At 43.3% G+C, this 16,931-nt stretch overlaps 1 protein-coding gene across 2 annotated transcripts in view; it reads left to right on the forward strand.

The window, feature by feature from the left end:
* Positions 1–759: 759 nt before the first annotated feature.
* CHRNA5 (cholinergic receptor nicotinic alpha 5 subunit) overlaps positions 760–16,931 on the forward strand; it is a 33,184-nt gene continuing 17,012 nt past the window's right edge. For both annotated transcript variants that reach the window (XM_044978802.1, XM_044978804.1), the window contains exon 1: positions 760–1,023. In XM_044978802.1, coding sequence (XP_044834737.1) covers positions 870–1,023 — 154 coding nt within the window. In that variant the 5' untranslated portion in view covers positions 760–869. The remainder of the gene's footprint in view (positions 1,024–16,931) is intronic.

Consider the following 16,931-nt stretch of genomic DNA (forward strand, 5'->3'; position numbering starts at 1 on the left):
TATTACTGGCACGCGAAACCTTAAATTAGAGTGAATGAATGAAGACTTGGCACAGCACTTCTTAAGGGTTGCCAACCCCTGGTCTAACTCATGATTTTTGAGCTTTTGGGGTTGGCAGTAGGTGTCTATAGCAGCACAAGGAATAGGGGGCAACAGGATGGTACATGTCTGGCACAGTGTCCACACATAAGGCCAGCTGCACTGCCTGCCATAAGCTCATACACATGGCATAGAGCATCTGCCCAGGGGCCACAGCTCTGCAGCACAGCGGCCAAACACGGACAACCCCATTGTGCCCGGTGTTGGCTGCCTGCCAGGTCATTCTTGAGCCGCATGAGGCGCAGGGCTGCACCCATGCCGCAGGGCAAGGAAGAGAGGGCTGAGAAACGAACCCCCCATTACCTCGGCTGTAGCAGGTGCGATGCCCCTGCTGTGCCAAGGCCATTCCGGGACCCCCAGGCAGGGCTCGCAGCCCTGGCTATAGGCAGATAATCGGGCTGAGGCGCGCACATTAAGCACAAAGCTTCCAGATCAAGACAGACCCGCCACTTTATTCAGCGCACTTTAAGCACCGCCCCCATGTATCTTCTGGGAGACCCCTCCCCTCACTCCAGGGCAGGAGAGCAGCCCTGCCCCCGCCCGAGGAGGAGAGCGCGCGCCCCGCGGGGAGGGACACCACGAGTCCCTAACGGTTTCCAGCGCGCCCCGAAGGGGTGTGTCTCGCTCCGTGCCCCGCCCACTGCTCCCGGCGAAGTGCAGAGCGGGGAAGCCCGGCCGCACTCGGAAGCTGCTCCTGCCCCGAGTGTGAGGCGGAGCTGCCCGAGGCTGGGGCTCCGCGCGTTCTCCGGGCTCCCGGGCGGCGCTGCGCGATGGCGGAACAGGGAATCCAGGCGCGCCGCGTCCTCTCCCCCGGCAGCCGCCTCCTGTTCCTCCTCACCTGCCTCTTCGTGCCCCTCCTCGGGGTGCCCGGGCCGGCCGGCAGAGCCACCGCCGCCAGGGGCAGCGCCCGGACCCCCTACACGGGTAAAGGGACCACGGCTGCACCCTCCCCCATGTGGGCGGGCGGGGGTGTCGGGGAGGCAGTCGAGTGCATGTTAGGAGGGAAGGTGAAGTGGGGCTGAGGAGGGGGATAGCGGGTATGTTGGAGCTCGTGGAGGGGTTTGAAGAAGGGGGGTCGTGGAGGAGTTTCGGGGAGGGGGATGTAGGAGAGGGGGTCGTGGAGGGGTTTAGGGAAGGAGGATGCAGGGAAGGGAGGCCGTGGAGAGGTTTGGGGGAGGGGGATGTAGGAGAGGGGGTCGTGGAGGGGTTTGGAGAACGGGGATGTAGGAGAGGGGGTCGTGGTAGCGTTTGGGCGGGGGTCTCAATGGGGAATCACGAATTATGATACTTTTTTAACACTGGGTTTCAAATAACACAAGCTGTGTGCAGGGGCAATTTGCTTCCAGTAGATAAAAGTCTGAAACCTACAAGCTGTGGTATCAGGGTTATGCTCCTCGTTCTCATCTTCTCTCCTCACTCTTTATTCTCCCCTGCCTTTAATCCCACATCTCTGAATAGTTCAGTTTGGGATTTTGTGAGATAACAGTGGTGCAGCATGGTGCACAGCTGCCAGTACAAACGCTGTTCAAGAAATGACAACGGATTTTGGAGTTAAACACAGTTTGCTTGGAAAATCCTGCAGGGATTTAAATAGCAACACATTTTATTTATTTTGCATGCTATGTTAACTTTTTGAAAGACCAGACTCAAACATTTTAAATCTGATTTGAAGGACAAGTCAAGGCTTGAGCACTAGCTTTGCAATCCTTAGGGACAGTGCAGAGGTAGAGCTCAGAGGAATTTTTAATCTGATTTTTTAATTAAAGGAATCTAGAGAGACCATGATTAAACAGACACAGCTTTATTTAACAGCAGAGAGAGGGAAAAAAACCCACTAACAACCTTGTTTAGAAGTTTTTCTTTGCCTTTGTCAAGCAAAAGTTCTCTGGGCGCACACATACGTATTTACAAATACTGACCACAGTGTCTCATTAGGTGGTTGTACAACTACTCCAAATAACGAAGAATGCTATTGTTGTCATTATATCAGACCTTAGGGTGTTTTTGTTTTGTGTTGTTTTTCTTCTCTGTAAGGTGTATTGCATTTATTCACAACTGATGATGTCATGGATTTGTGATGTATTTGCTTTGTGTGTTTATCTACATGCCAGAGGCAAACAATATATTTTAGTAATTCTTATGATGCATGACAATTATTTCTTATTGTTGAAATACCATTCTTATGGATTTATGATAAAATTCTGCTTGACTTATTCATTGAGTTAACCCTGTTGAAGTCCCAGGGGCTAATCTCAAAGTAAGGATTTGATTTGTACAGTTTAAATGTATAAAACACTCCACAAAATAAAAATGTGTTGATAAAATTATGCAAATTTGAAAGAGTACAGTCAGCTCAAGCTTGTCCTAAAATACAAATGTTGTAAAATATTGCTTTCACAGAATTTAAGAGCAGCAGAATGTACAAGTCTTCCAAACAGTTGGTTTTAGATAAATATTCCATCCATGGCAGTATTAAAAGCCTGACAGTTAAACTCACTTGAAGCAAAAGTGAAATTGACTTAATTGATTTTCATTTTCTATACTGGGATGCAAAAAATAAACGAACAGTGCAAATAGTGAAATTTAAACTGGATTAAAACTGTGAATTTTAGTTTGAAACGTAACAAATCCTTACCTATGTTACTATCATGCTAAAAGTGATTTTTTAAAAAGTTACTGTGAATTATAGTAGTTGGAAGAATATGTTTTCACTAAATGAGTCTCATCACAATAGAAAGAATAATTATATAGAGCTGTTAAAAAAGGTCATAGTAAAGTACTTGTGTGGAGCCAAATCTTGCCCTTGTATAGAAGCATGCAACTTTGTCTTCAGTGAGAACTGTCTGTATGTATCTGAGGGGAGAATTTTTCTCTCTTGGCCATTTTAACTATAATAAAATTGTAATTTACAAAAAAATAGAAATTGGTGGTAGATATTTAATTGTTTGAAAAATGTGGTGAATTGGGACAGTAAACTATATTATAGTATTGGTTTAGAATAGTATATTAAAATTGTGGGGGAAATCCTTGACAAGTTATTTAGTAAACTTTACAAGTTATTTATCAGATGTAGGTGAACTAAATTCCATATGACTTGGTTATTATGTATGCTTTCCAAACCCTTGAAAATTAAACTTCAGTTTTCTATTCATTACAATGCAGCTGTGTGAGTGTGTATGTTGTAACTTTCTTCCTGGAGTATCCCAGTTTTACAAACCTTAGTTGTTTGTTGCAAAACAAAATCAATGAAGTATTTTGTAATATAGAAGAATTTCAACCTAAAGGATAAGAATTAGTTTTCTGAAGTGAATTCTGAGAGAAGTTGCATCTATTAGAATTGTAGAACTAAGTTTCCTATATTTCTCAGGTTACTTATATCATGATTCGCCTTTAAATGATTTTGCCTTTTTTTTTGAGAATATAAAAAAAATGAATCTTCCAGTAGATTGTAGAGAAATTCGGGATGGGAGCTCTTGTATAGTTCCACTCTGTCCAGAAATGAAAACCTTAATTTTGATATTCTGGCAAAAACATATGGAAAACATACTGGCATATCTTCTAAAATCTACTACTGTTCTTGCATACTGAAGAAGAGTACCTGATTTGTAAAAGCCATGGGAACAATACATACCTGTGTATCTGAGATTAGAATCTAGTTGCATGAGCAGAATTTTGCTGTCAACAGATGATGTACCAGTGCACAACATCAAGGGCTGTACTGGCAACTTGCCAGGAGCCTGAGGGCTGTACCTTATTTGTATAAGTATTTACAAAATTGTCAGTTTAATTCCATGATGCATACAGAAAAAATGAAACTTGTATAAATAAAATGTTTCTAACCTTAAAATCCTTCATTATGGCTTTTCCTTTCTCTCTTTCCACTTCCCACTTTACTTCGTTTGTATGCTTTTCCTACTTTTCCTCTCTCCTTCAACCTTTCAGATGTTTTTTTTCCTTCCAGATTTCCCCATCAGTTGTTTAGTTGCAGCCTGCCCCAACATTCTGCATGTCCCTTCTTCTGTCCTCACTGCCAGGTCCCTGGTCAGCAAGAATTATGCCTTTTCCCCCCATACTGTTCCTAGGCTATCCCATTGACTTCAGTGAAGCCAGGATTGCCACAGTGGCTCTGCCTCCCACTCCCAGGCTGCCAGCCAGCCAGCATCTGGCATTTGGTTTCTTCATCTACCTTAGCTGTTTGGCAGGAAGTAGACATCACTTCTGCTCCCCACTGAATTGATCACTGAGCAGAAGCAACTAATGCTGAACCAAAAAAGAATGTTGCTAGGGCTCTGCAAGGCAGTGCATTTTATCATATGCACAGCAGTGCTGCTGGTATTCAGCAACCCTGGAGATTGGTGGACCAATAAACATCTTGGCAAGCCATAGGTTGAGACATTGTTTATCATTTAATATTTACAGTAGTGCCCATGCTATACTAAGCACATTACAGGCATTCAAGAAGGGGGGCAGTATAAGATCTGAGGAGCTCTTAATCTAAGGACTGACACACATGGGCCAGGGAAAGAATAGGCAATCTATATACAAGTCATTCTCTGTAAGCAGCATGGCCATATACTATGATGATGCTGGTTATCAGCAAGGCTTGCAAAATCCACTAACCAGTGGTAAATAGTAAGCTTTCCCTGGTGCCAAGCCATTAGTAGATATTTTGCAGAAGTTTAGATTTAAAAGTTCTTTGCTTTTCTGACTGCAATAATAACCTTCTAAATGTGAACATAAAAAAAAAGTGTTGCCTTCTTTACTCCACAAACACAGCTCTGTTCCTCTGCTCATGTTCATAACTTTGCCAAGCAGTACCAGGATGAAACAAACCTAAAAAATCTGGTCAGTCACACAGCTGCCATTCAAACTTTTGCAGTTGGCAGTGTGAAACTGTCAAGTACATCCATTTCCCTCTGCTGCTGCCTGGGAAAAAAGAGTAGTAGAAGTATGCTCTGGAGTTATTCGCTAGGATAGAGGATAAATCTGCTCCCGCAATAGCTAGAAGGCTTGATGGTGGGAGAAGAAACAGAAGGTTCTTCCTTTCCAGAAGCTAGAGAGGGTGAAGCTTCGTACTCATAAGACATTTACTGGCCAGAGGCTGATACAAAAAACAAAGCCTCCCCCTGCATCCCATCCCAAAAAAGGAAAATAGAAATAGTAGCACCCTTTTATATCAGTTAGGCATGAAGGGGGGAAATCACCCCCCTAGCCAACGTAGCCATACTAGCAAAAGCCCAGTATAAACAAAGTTATAGTGGGGAAAAGGTCCTTTTGCTGGTACAGCTTATTTCATTTAGGGAACTGTTAGCTGGCAAAAACACTCTTACCGGTTCAGAGCAAGTCTACACTACAAAATTAAGTCGACCTAAATTATGTCCCCGTACAGCTGCTACAGTAATTAAATCTCTTTTGCATGTCTGCACTATGCTCCTTGTGTTGGCAGTGTGCATCCTCACTGGCAATGCTTGCATCAGTGCAGACAGCAGTGCACCCTGGGTAGTTATCCAACTGTGGAACTCACAATCATCTAGCGCAGGGTGTTTTGGGAAGGGTTTACAATGCCCCATTGGGGCAAACAAGTCATGCAGGGGTGATTGGGAACATCGTTTCAATGTTCCGTGATGTAGTTTTCTCCATCCCAGAATTTTATCTGCATCCCATAATGTTTTGCACATTTTTTCAAAAGCCGTGCAAACCCGTGGCATCCGCCATCTCTCTGAGAAGCATGCACATTTCTGCACTATTGTGATGAGCATTGCGAGCACAGCACACCTGATCCTGCAATATCTGCAGAGGAGCCATGGGGAACATGACAGTTCTTTGGAGATCAGCTTGCTGTGGGATATGGAAAGAAACAATTCAAGGTTGTTGGCATTCATGGAGCAGCTGCAGATGGTAGAGCTTTGCTGCTGGCATAAAAGACGTTAACTGCATGCCATTATAACCCGTGCTGAGTGGGCAGTTTATGGGCAAACATCCTAAACATTAGACTCTCTGCTACTGCGGGGTTTTTCAAAGTATGTGTCTCCTAAACCATGGTAGCACCTAGGAACTCCAGTCAAGGTGCAGGACCCCAGCAGGATAGGTGCTGTACACACAGACAACAAGGGGGGGTTCTGGGCCCGAGAAACAAGTACTGACTGGTGGGATCACATCATTATGTAGGTATGGGATGACTAGCGGTGGCTGCTGAACTTTCAGATGTGCACAGCCACATTCCTGGAACTGTGTGTGGAGCTTGCTCCAGCACAGTGACACCAAAATGAGACTGCACTGACAGTGGAGAAGTGAGTGGCAATTGCTGTGTGGAAGCTTGCAACACCAGGTTGCTATCAATCAGTCGGGAATCAATTTGAAGTTGGGAAATCCACCCTATGGGTTGCTGTGATGCAAGTGTGTGGGGCCATTAATGGAGTCCTGCTACGAAGGACTGGGCAATGTGCAGGACGTACTGGATGGTTTTGCAGCAATGGGGTTCCTGAACTGCGGTGAGGTGATAGATGGCACGCATATCCCTATTTTGGCATCAGACCACCTTGCCACAGAGTACATCAATAGAAAGGGCTACTTTTCTATGGTATTGCAAGTGCTGGGTGATCACTGGGAATGTTCTACCTAGATCAGTGCGGGATGGTCAGGGAAGGTGCATGATGCACACATCTTTAAGAACACAGGTCTGGTCAGAAAGCTGCAAGCAGGGACTTTCTTTCCAGACCAGAGGATCACCACTGGGGATGTTGAAATGCCAATAGTGATCCTGGGAGACGCAGCCTATCCATTACTGCTGTGATTCATGAAGCTATACGTTGGCCACCTTGACAGCAGCAAGGAGCACTTCAACCACAGGCTCAGCAGAAGCAAAATGACATTGGCACTGTCTACTCAGGAGATCAGCCCTCAGTGAAAAAAATATTGCAATGGTTATAGCTGCCTGCTGTGTGCTTCATAATATCTGTGAGGCAACGAGGGGGAAGTTTTTGCCGGGGGAAGAGGTGGAATGGCTGTCTGCTGACTTTGAGCTGCCAGATACCAGGGCTATAAGAAGAGCTCAATGGGGAGCTATAGGGCTCAGGGAGGCTTTAAAGACCATTTTAATTGTGAGCCACAATAATGTGTGTTGCTGTAGTGTGCTGTGCCTGGCATTGTTTTTTTGCATCCCGGTATGAACCTTGTAATGAATGCTGTGTGTGCAGTAATATAACATTGCCAATGCACCTATTGCTATTATCTGTGAATGATGTCAGCCCAAGCCAGCATATGTTGTGAACTAATAAAGATTAACTAAATTTCCATAAATAGGCTTTTATTCCAAACCCATGCTAACAGACATATTTATAATTGAATGAAACTTTATAAATGCAGAGAAAAGAACCTTTGAAGGGGAAAGAACAGTCATTTTCATTTCACAAACACATATACCAACCGTGTCTCTCACAGGTCAGTGAATGTGCGGCTGTTACTGTCTGTACTCTCCCCCGGAGTGGAGTGGTAGGGGTAGTGCAGCAGCCCCAGATACCATGTGGGAATGAGGGGTGTAGGGAGGTCCTGGAATGCAGCTCTCTACAGGTTGCAGAGGGAGGCGAGCACAAGTCTGTTGAACTTGAAGATCAACAATAATCTCCAGCATGTTTGTTTGCCGCTTGAGAAGTGCTAGTATATCCTGCTGCACGTCTCTCCCTGTTCTGCTTTGCAGGGCCCTCTCTGCCTAACTCTACAGGGGAATGAGAAGCAGATAACTAATAGAATTGCTATTTCACTACCTCTTCTAGCATGGTTAAAAAGGAGTAAATGAACAGATATGTCCCTGCAATATCAAAGCAAATTACATACTTACCAGAAGTTCTTTCTCCTGCATCAGACTTGCCCGCGCTGGCTCTAAGGACTGGCTCAACTGCTCTGGAGTCAAACACAGGTCCTTGCTCACTTTGCTACTGAATCCCTGGTTGCCTGTCCCCCATACTCCTCCTCCTGCTCTTCCTCATCCAACAATTCCTCCTCACTGTTCACTCTGGGGTCTGTGACTCTGACTCCTCTGAAGTATTCATGGGGCTTTTGGGGGTGGTCGTGGTGTCTCCGCTGAGGATGACATGCAGCTTTTTGTAAAAGTGGCAAGTCTGTGGCTCCTCACCAGAGTGACTGTCAGACACCATTGCCTTCTGTTATGCCTGCTGCAGCTCCTTGGCTTTCATGTGGCACTCCTGCAGGCAGGGCCGGCTTTAGGCCTATTCCACCAATTCCCCCAAATCGGGCCCCGCCATCGAAGTGCCGCCGAAGACTCGGAACACCGCCCGGTGAGTACAAGCCCCACGTGTTTTTTTTACATGTGGGCTTTTTTTTTAATAAAGTCATCCCTGCCGGGGCCCCGTCAAAACTGTTCGAATTGGGCCCCGCACTTCCTAAAGCCGGCCCTGCCTTTGGGTCCCTCTTGTAGCCCTTCTCCCCCATGCCCCAAGCGATTTGTTCGTAGATATTAAACTTTCTATGGCTGTATTGGAGCTGTGCCTGCACAGCCTCTTCTCACAGACTCAGGTCACCCACCGTCTCCTATGTATGCCAGGCAGGAGCACATCTGCAGCATGTAGCCAGCACGGTCAGCTGGGCAGTTGCTAGGTGAGCTCTCCACACCAAGCAAACAAGAAATGGAATTTCAAAAATTCACAATGATTTAGAGGAGAGGGGTATATACTTGTGTGCCTGGTAGGGATGTAAAATAGTAACCAGTTAACCAGTAAGCATTAGTCTTACTGGTTAACCCACCCTAACCGTTAACCCCAGCCATGCCAGCCGGCCAACCAGCCAGAGCAACCCCAGCCAAAGCCGCGCCAGCTGGCCGGAGCGACTTCAGCTGCACGGGCCGGCCAGAGCAGCCCCAGCCATGCCAGCTGGCCAGATGGAACAACCCCAGCCCTGCTGGCCGGCCGGCAGAAGCAGCCCTAGCCGTGCTGGCTGGCCGGCGGGAGCAGCCCAGCCCCAGCCGTGACAGCCGGCCGGTGGGAGCAGCTGCACAGGCCAGCCAACGGGAGCAACACCAGCCCCAGCGGTTAACTGGTTAAACGATAGAATTTTAATTGTTTAAATGGTTAACTTTTTAAAACAATATTTACATCTCTGGTGCCTGGCCACCAGGCAGCGGAGTTCAAAACGATGACCAGAGCAGTCATGGTGGGGCACTGTGGGACACCTCCTGGAGACCATTAAAGTTTGACATAAATAACACAGTGTCTCCACTGACACTGCATTGATCTAACTACGTTGACCTAAGCGCTACGTCTCTTGCAGAGGTAATTATTAAGTCGGCATAGTGGGCGAGTTACATTGGGGGGAGCAACATTTTAGTGTAGAGGCTTACAGAGTTAGGGTGACATAAGACTTACAGGCCATAAACTCTCTCTCCACTCGGATTGGCAAACCCTTTCTAGTGTAGGTAAGGCCCGAGTAACTGTGGGGATGGCAGGAATGCCTGACTTTTTCACTGCCTTCCAAGTGTATCAATAGTCCAGGAACACGCCCTCAACATTGTTTATTTCCATTAGAACATATTATAAAAAATACAAATTACCATTCTGAGTCGTCTTCTTCTGCTTTCCCTAGTGTAGTTATTTCATGGCATAGAATTTTTTGTTTGTGTTGTTTTGTTTCTAGTTTGTAACTTTTGTTTTTATAGAGAAAGGAATTAATGATCTACTGATAAATGGTACATGGATTACCAAAGATCTCTTGCCAAAAAAAAAAAATAAGGCAAAAATGTCTTTATAAAAAGACGGGCAGCAAGGATTGTCTGAAACAATTCTATAGTTTTCACTGGAAAGGAATTTTCTTTGAAACTCAATTCTTCAATTTCTAAATCTACCTTCAGTTTTTGATTAAATACTTCTGATTTTGGCATGAATGGAGGGAATTCAGCATTCAGGACCTCGTTAGGTGGGGACAATGAGTTTTGTTAAGAATGTCTGTTTATGTGGTTATATAGTCTAAAGTAGTTTAGGGCTCCTGGCCTTGAACAAAACAATTTTTTCAATCAGATTACATTTGTGATTGGAACAAATTGACAGGCATCAATTGAATATTAAATTCATTGCCAGTCATGCTCCTTTATTCAGGAGCTTGAATCTGATGCAGTGGAATGAATATTCCATTGCTCAATGGAGAGACAAAAAAACTACAGAGATTTCTCTCTGGGCAAAGCATGGTAAACTGCTTCATGCATTGTACCCAATAGTGAGATGTAAATTCTTTCAGGCACCTCTTCTACCAAGATTTGAGTTATCTTTGAAAAACTCATCAAGAAATAAAAGTGGAAATTCAGTTTAACCCAAAGTTACATTTGGGGGTTGTAATGAAAGTGTTTGTGTAACCCTAAAAATACTTTTATCAACAATTGAAGTTTTTCTGAAATAAGGGGATACAAGTTGGACTGAATCTCTAAATAAGTAACTAAATTACTACGTTAAAATTAGGGCAAAAGTGGTACAGTAGAAGGAAGTTAGAAAGAGGTGTAATGATTGTTTACTATAACTTTTTCCATTCCATGACCAGGCAAGGATGCTGGAACAATTTGTATAGTGAGGGTGCTCAGAGCCATTGAACCAAACCGTAAACCCTCTATATGATGGGAACCACTTCAAGCCAGAGGCTAGTGCCGCACCCCCAGCACCCCTAGTTCCAGCATCTATGTGACCAGGAAATCATCAAATCTGTCTGAAGATGTATCTATTATACTTACAGTTATATGGCCTCTGTTCCCCTTTCACTGCTGCTTTACCAAATCTGCCCATAGATTTAGTATTTATAATCTACATATTCTGCCTGTTTGCATTGATGGCAACTATAAAGCTTTTTACTCTTTTTTATGAGTTGCAGTACAGAAATTGTGTAATTGAGTTTCTCATTCATTGGCACTGCTGAAACACTTTCTTAAATATTTAATTTTAACAATTGAGGTAAGGGCATGCAAATTTCAGTATATTTTTGTTAATACTAAGATTTACAAAATTTGCAAAGAGGCTTTATTCTAATTAAGTTTCATGACCAAACCTTTATATGTTATCAAATTTTGATATGCAGTAAGGTATTACCGGTAGCAATTTTCTTTAAACATCATTTTACTTTAGTTTCTTTAAGTTAGTATTAACACTAGTTATTGTAAGACTGGATGACATGGTGTTTTTCACCTCTGGCAGTTTGTGGAGCAGTCAGAGATTGAAATAAATGTACAGAGTAAACTCTTCTTGCCACTACAGGCTTTTTCTGAAGAACTGGATTGTCCCAGTAGTGTGGGGAAACTTGTGCTGCTTCACCATGTGTCATATCTATTCTGTGGCTAAAGGAGGGACTTTGTTCTTTGGGACTGACAGTCCATCACTGCATTCTGAGACACTTCAGGATGAGAGTTTATGATGAATAAGATATCACAGATCTATATAAAGTTTGCTGTGCTATAGTTGATTATACCATTATTCCTGTCTCATGTGAGTTCTCACAGTGAGCAATACATTGTCCCTTTTTGTTGAAAATATTGTGCTCAAGATCTCTGAATCTCAAGGAAAAAAATCATTAGTCAAAAGTTTGTTCTTCAGACTTGCTGTTATCTACCCACTTAAAGCACAAAAATGAATCTTTGCAATATTTAAATTGTTCATAGCTACTTCATAAATACACTTATTCCTGAGTTGTTACTTATGTTTGCAAATACTGAAAATAAGATGTGTATACCACTTCAATATGTTCTAATAGGATCAGAAAGTTTAATTTTAGGGTTTTTTAAATTATATTTCTTGAAAATATAAATACCTATCAGAAAAACAAATAGGGTAAAATTTTCAAAAATGCCTAAATTCCATTTTCAAAAGTGACTTAAGTACTTAGGGGTTCAAGCCTCAAAGTAAGTAACTGGGAATTAAACTCCTAAGTCACTTAGGAATTAAAAAACTATTCGGTGTTTGTGCCTTGGTACAAAACAGACATCTCTAATCATAAGGATTTTTAATAAAGTGTTACTGTTAATTATTCTTAGCTTTGTTTTTTTTTAACTTTGTACTGTTTAAAGTATAGCTTTTAGATTCTAGAACTTTTTCACCCTTTTTAAAATATGACTCTTGCTTGATATGGAGCAGAAGTAAACATGGCTTTTTTTTTTTAAATTTAACATTCTTGATTCTTTATATGCCAGTATCAATAAAATCAGAACAGTTTTCAAATACAAAACCATGTCAGGCCTCTGTCAACACTGACTACCTTGTTGCTGGCAGTAGTGGATGAACAAAATAGGTAGATTTTAAAAGTGTAGAGCATATGTCATCCCAGGCATCAGTTTTAAAGGTGAACTACAATGGACTTGTTTTCAAAATTGGGGTTGTGCCCTGTTCTCAGCCCATATGTGCTCCAAATTCAGTAAAGGTTTTTTCCTGATAGTTTTGTAGTTTTATAAGTATATTTATACAACTTAGAACAGCATCATCCATTGCATTTGGAAAATGAATGTTAAAAAGGAAATGGCAAACAGATACTTTACTCAGTGACCAGAAAAATTTGCTCATTCATACTCTTGTTTGCAAATATTTGAAGTGGTGGCAATAGAAAGCTGATGAAAATAATCTTGCTTCTCACTTCCTTAGTACGGAGTTGTTGACAGTAGGTGAGATTTTAAATAATGTCTTGATCAGCTTTGAACTAAACTGGATATAATAAACAATTGACACAACATTATCACTAGGCACTTGAGCAATTAGATCCTTCAGAAATAGCTTCAAGTTTAACTAGAAGCAGGAAAATTATCTTTTAACTGAGAATTGAAATATCCCAGTTATAGACATTATGCCTTAATTAGTAGCACACTCATATCCTAACTAAAAAAAAAATCAGCATGAGATTGACAGCTGTGGATACTGACAGCTTCTTTCTACAGAATAGGTGTCATGTACTTATGTACCAGATATGGATTAGAGTTGCTAAATTTGATTGGACCTATTCCTGGAGGTTTCATCACATGACATAATCTTTAATTAAAGATTAATCTTTAATTCCTAGAGACTCCAGGATAAACTCCCTACTGTTACTCACACCTTCTTGTCAACTGTTTGAAATGGGCCATCCTGATTATCCCTGCAAAAGTTTTTTTTCTCCTGCTGATAATAGCCCACCTTAATTGATTAGTCTCATTAGTGTTGGTATAGCAACACCCATTTTTTCATGTTCTCTGTGTATATATATCTTCCTACTGTATTTTACACTGCATGCATCTGATGAAGCGGGTTTTAGCCCATGAAAGCTTATGCCCAAATAAATTTGTTAGTCTCTAAGGTGCCACAAGTACTCCTCGTTCTTGTTTCTGATACAGACTAACATGGCTACCACTCTGAAACCAGTATAATACAGTTTAGCATTCCATTACAATAGGTATAGTACAGGCAGGGCCGCCCAGAGGGGGGGCAAGTGGGGCAATTTGCCCCGGGCCCCACGGGCCCCCATGAGAATATAGTATTCTATAGTATTACAACTTTTTTTTTATGGAAGGGGCCCCCGAATTTGCTTTGCCCCAGGCCCCCTGAATCCTCTGGGCAGCCCTGGGTACAGGCATCGCAATCTTTCTCACGCTGCTCTGCCTATCTGCTTGAGCATTGATTTTCAGTAGAGGTCAGAGGATTTTTCAGTCTGCATTGTGCTGTCCTTTCAATTCTTTGCCTTTCTGTTGAGACTTGAAGAAATCAAGCTAATCAGGTGCTAATTTTAAGATGTGGATTCTTGCCTTTTAGAAACCAAATTATTCATTTCACACAATCTTCCAAACTGCTCTGGACTCTCCCAGCCTTTAATGGTCTGGGCTGAATTTGAATGAGCAGCCTGGACCAGCCTCATTACTAGCTCTACGTGTCATCCAGTCCAGCTTGATTTAGAAAAAGAAACAACAACAAAAAGGGAGTATTGGCAAAATGATACGGAGTGTTATCTAAGTTACTATCTGAAGGGTATTTAAAATATTTTGTACAAGCTGCTACCCATACAACCTGTATGAGTACAAAAGAGGGCCAGCATAAAGTTTGTAGATTTGGGGGTTTATCATATTGCAAAAAATGTTCATACTGAAGCTCAAGGTATCGCATATAAATATGAGTAGCCGATAACTTGAAAAAGTACTGATCCGTGGTCTTGAAAGAGGAAAGGAATTAAGAGGCATCATAGAAACTATTATTTGCTTATATGCTCCCCCAATGAAATAAATTAGATCTTTGGAAAATTTTGCACACCTTTGTTTAAAATGGAATTGAATGCCAAATAAACAGTTAAAAACAAAAAAAATCCCATCTACAATAGTGAATTAAATTTCATGTTTAATAGGAGTTCCATGTGAACATTTAGAGGCATGTGTAGCCTGAAGATTACAAATTTCTGTTCAAGATATCTCTTTACAGAAATGTAGAGGATAATGTGAAGTACCAAGCACCACCAATGCACAACTTTCTATGTCCCTGCTCCAAGGTCAGTTCATGAAGAAAGAATGTCCAACTGCATGATCACTCAAATTGTATGACAAATTCAGCAGATAATTGTCAATGATAGAAAAGTAAGTTGTATTAATCGTAACAGAAAAAAGGATATTTCATGTATTTTCAAAGATTAGGCTCAAATGTAGAAAACACTACACGATTTGATGAAAAATATGAAGACAGAGGAATAGTTCTCTCAATATATTGTGTCTTCAAGTGGTATAATTTTAAACTGCTGTATAAACTGCTGCAGTATTTGACAAATTCACTTGTCCACTTACCAGCCACAAATAGGAAACATTCCCTGGCTAGTGAGGGTTACATTCAGCTTCTGCAGAATATAGGATTTCACTTTGAAAAACAACAACAGCAAAATTTCCAGCCCTTAGGGCATCTGCAAAGATAACTTTCTGAATATGAATTAAATTAACTTTAAACTGATAGAGTTGTATTCTGAAACTGAGGTGTTACCTGCCTTAAAGCCCTAATCCTGAGAGCAGCACTCAACATGAGGCATTAAAGTACTGCTGGAGTTGGTGAAAGAAAGAGTCCTTTCCTCTAAACTACTCCCTGGCAGCAGACCTACACCGTAGCTGCTACTCCAGCTCTGAGACTATAGTAGCACTGTTGCTGCTTGTGCTCCTGCTGAGGTCGAAAGAAGAGCTAGTTAATAGCCATAGTGGCAAATCTGCCCCAAACCTGCACTGTGCGGAAGAATGCAGGGTATCCCCCTGGAGCTGGGCTCTGTAGTGCACAGGTTGTGTGCCTTCTCTTCACAAGTTCCTCAGATCCCACCTCCCATTCCTACACTGCGGAATATCACTGATTTTGCCACAGGAGGACCCTCCACTGTTGAGTAGAAGGGGACAGAATTATTTGCCTCTAAGGCCTGGTCTACACTAGGACTTTAATTCGAATTTAGCAGCGTTAATTCGAACTAACCACTCAACCGTCCACACCAGGAAGCCATTTAATTCGAACTAGAGGGCTCTTTAGTTCGAATTCGGTACTCCACCCCGACAGGTGGAGTAACGCTAAATTCGACATGGCTAGCTCGAATTAGGCTAGGTGTGGATGCAAATCGAACTTAGTAGCTCCGGGAGCTATCCCACAGTGCACCACTCTGTTGACGCTCTGGGCAGCAGTCCGAGCTTCGATGCTCTGAGCAGCCACACAGGAAACGACCCGGGAAAATTTGAATTCATTTTCCTGTCTGGGCACTTTGAATCTGACGTCCTGGCTGGACATCGGGGCGAGCTCAGCAGCACCGGCAGCGATGCAGAGCTCTCCAGCAGAGGAGTTCATGTTATCTGTGAATAGAAAGAGGGACCCGGCATAGACTGACTGGGAACTCTTCGATCTGATCGGTGTGTGGGGTGAGGAGTCTGTGCTTTCGGAGCTGCGCTCCAAAACATGGAATGCGAAAACCTACGAGAAGGTCTCCAAAGCCATGAGAGACAGAGGATACAGGCGGGATGCAACGCAGCGCCGCGTGAAAATCAAGGACCCCAGACAAGGCTACCAAAAAATCAAAGCGGCAAACGGACGCTACGGAGCCTGCCACCACTGCCCCACCAGTGACCGTGGACTCTGATGATGGGACAGTGTCGACGGACAGTTCCTCGACGATGTTCACGGATGGGGAAGATGAGGAAGTGTTTGTGGAGGACGAGGCAGGCGAGAGCGCTTACAACGCTGGCTTCCCCGACAGCCAGGATCTATTCATCACCGTCACGGAGATCCCCTACCAACCCTCCCCGGCCATGAACCCGGATCCTGAATCAGGGGAAGGAGCAGTCGGTAAGTGCTTTAACCATGTTAACTTTTATTCTTAATATAACAGGAATCTGAAGTGTGTGAGAAGGAGGTCTCTCTATATATGGTGATAGAACAGAAATCCTCCTGGGAGATCTCCACGAAGCTCTCCTTCCGTTAATCGATAAGCATCAGCAGGAGGTTCCTGGGGAGAGCTGCCTTATTGGGTGCTCCGTGATAGCACCCTTTTCCGCGCGAGGCTTTCATGCGGTATTCAGGGAGCATTGCCTCCCCGAGCACGGCTGCATAGGTCCGTGGTTCGTGATAGATTTCACGCAGCATGCGCTCTCTATCTCCTTCAGTGCCCGTCCTCACGGTGATCTCGCTAGGAGACTCATGCATCTAAGTAGTGGAATTACTGTTATGGTGCGCCTGGTCCAAAGTATTTTTAATAAATCCACGGACAGACGGCATAGCACAGACTCAGCACGCAGCTGCGTGACGAGCGTAACGGAAAGCCAAAGAATCAAATGGACGCTCATGGAGGGAGGGGGGAATGAGGACGCAAGGTATCCCACAGTTCCTGCTGTC

The sequence above is a fragment of the Mauremys mutica genome, chromosome 11 (assembly GCF_020497125.1).
Source record: "Mauremys mutica isolate MM-2020 ecotype Southern chromosome 11, ASM2049712v1, whole genome shotgun sequence".
Taxonomy (NCBI): Eukaryota; Metazoa; Chordata; order Testudines; family Geoemydidae; genus Mauremys; species Mauremys mutica.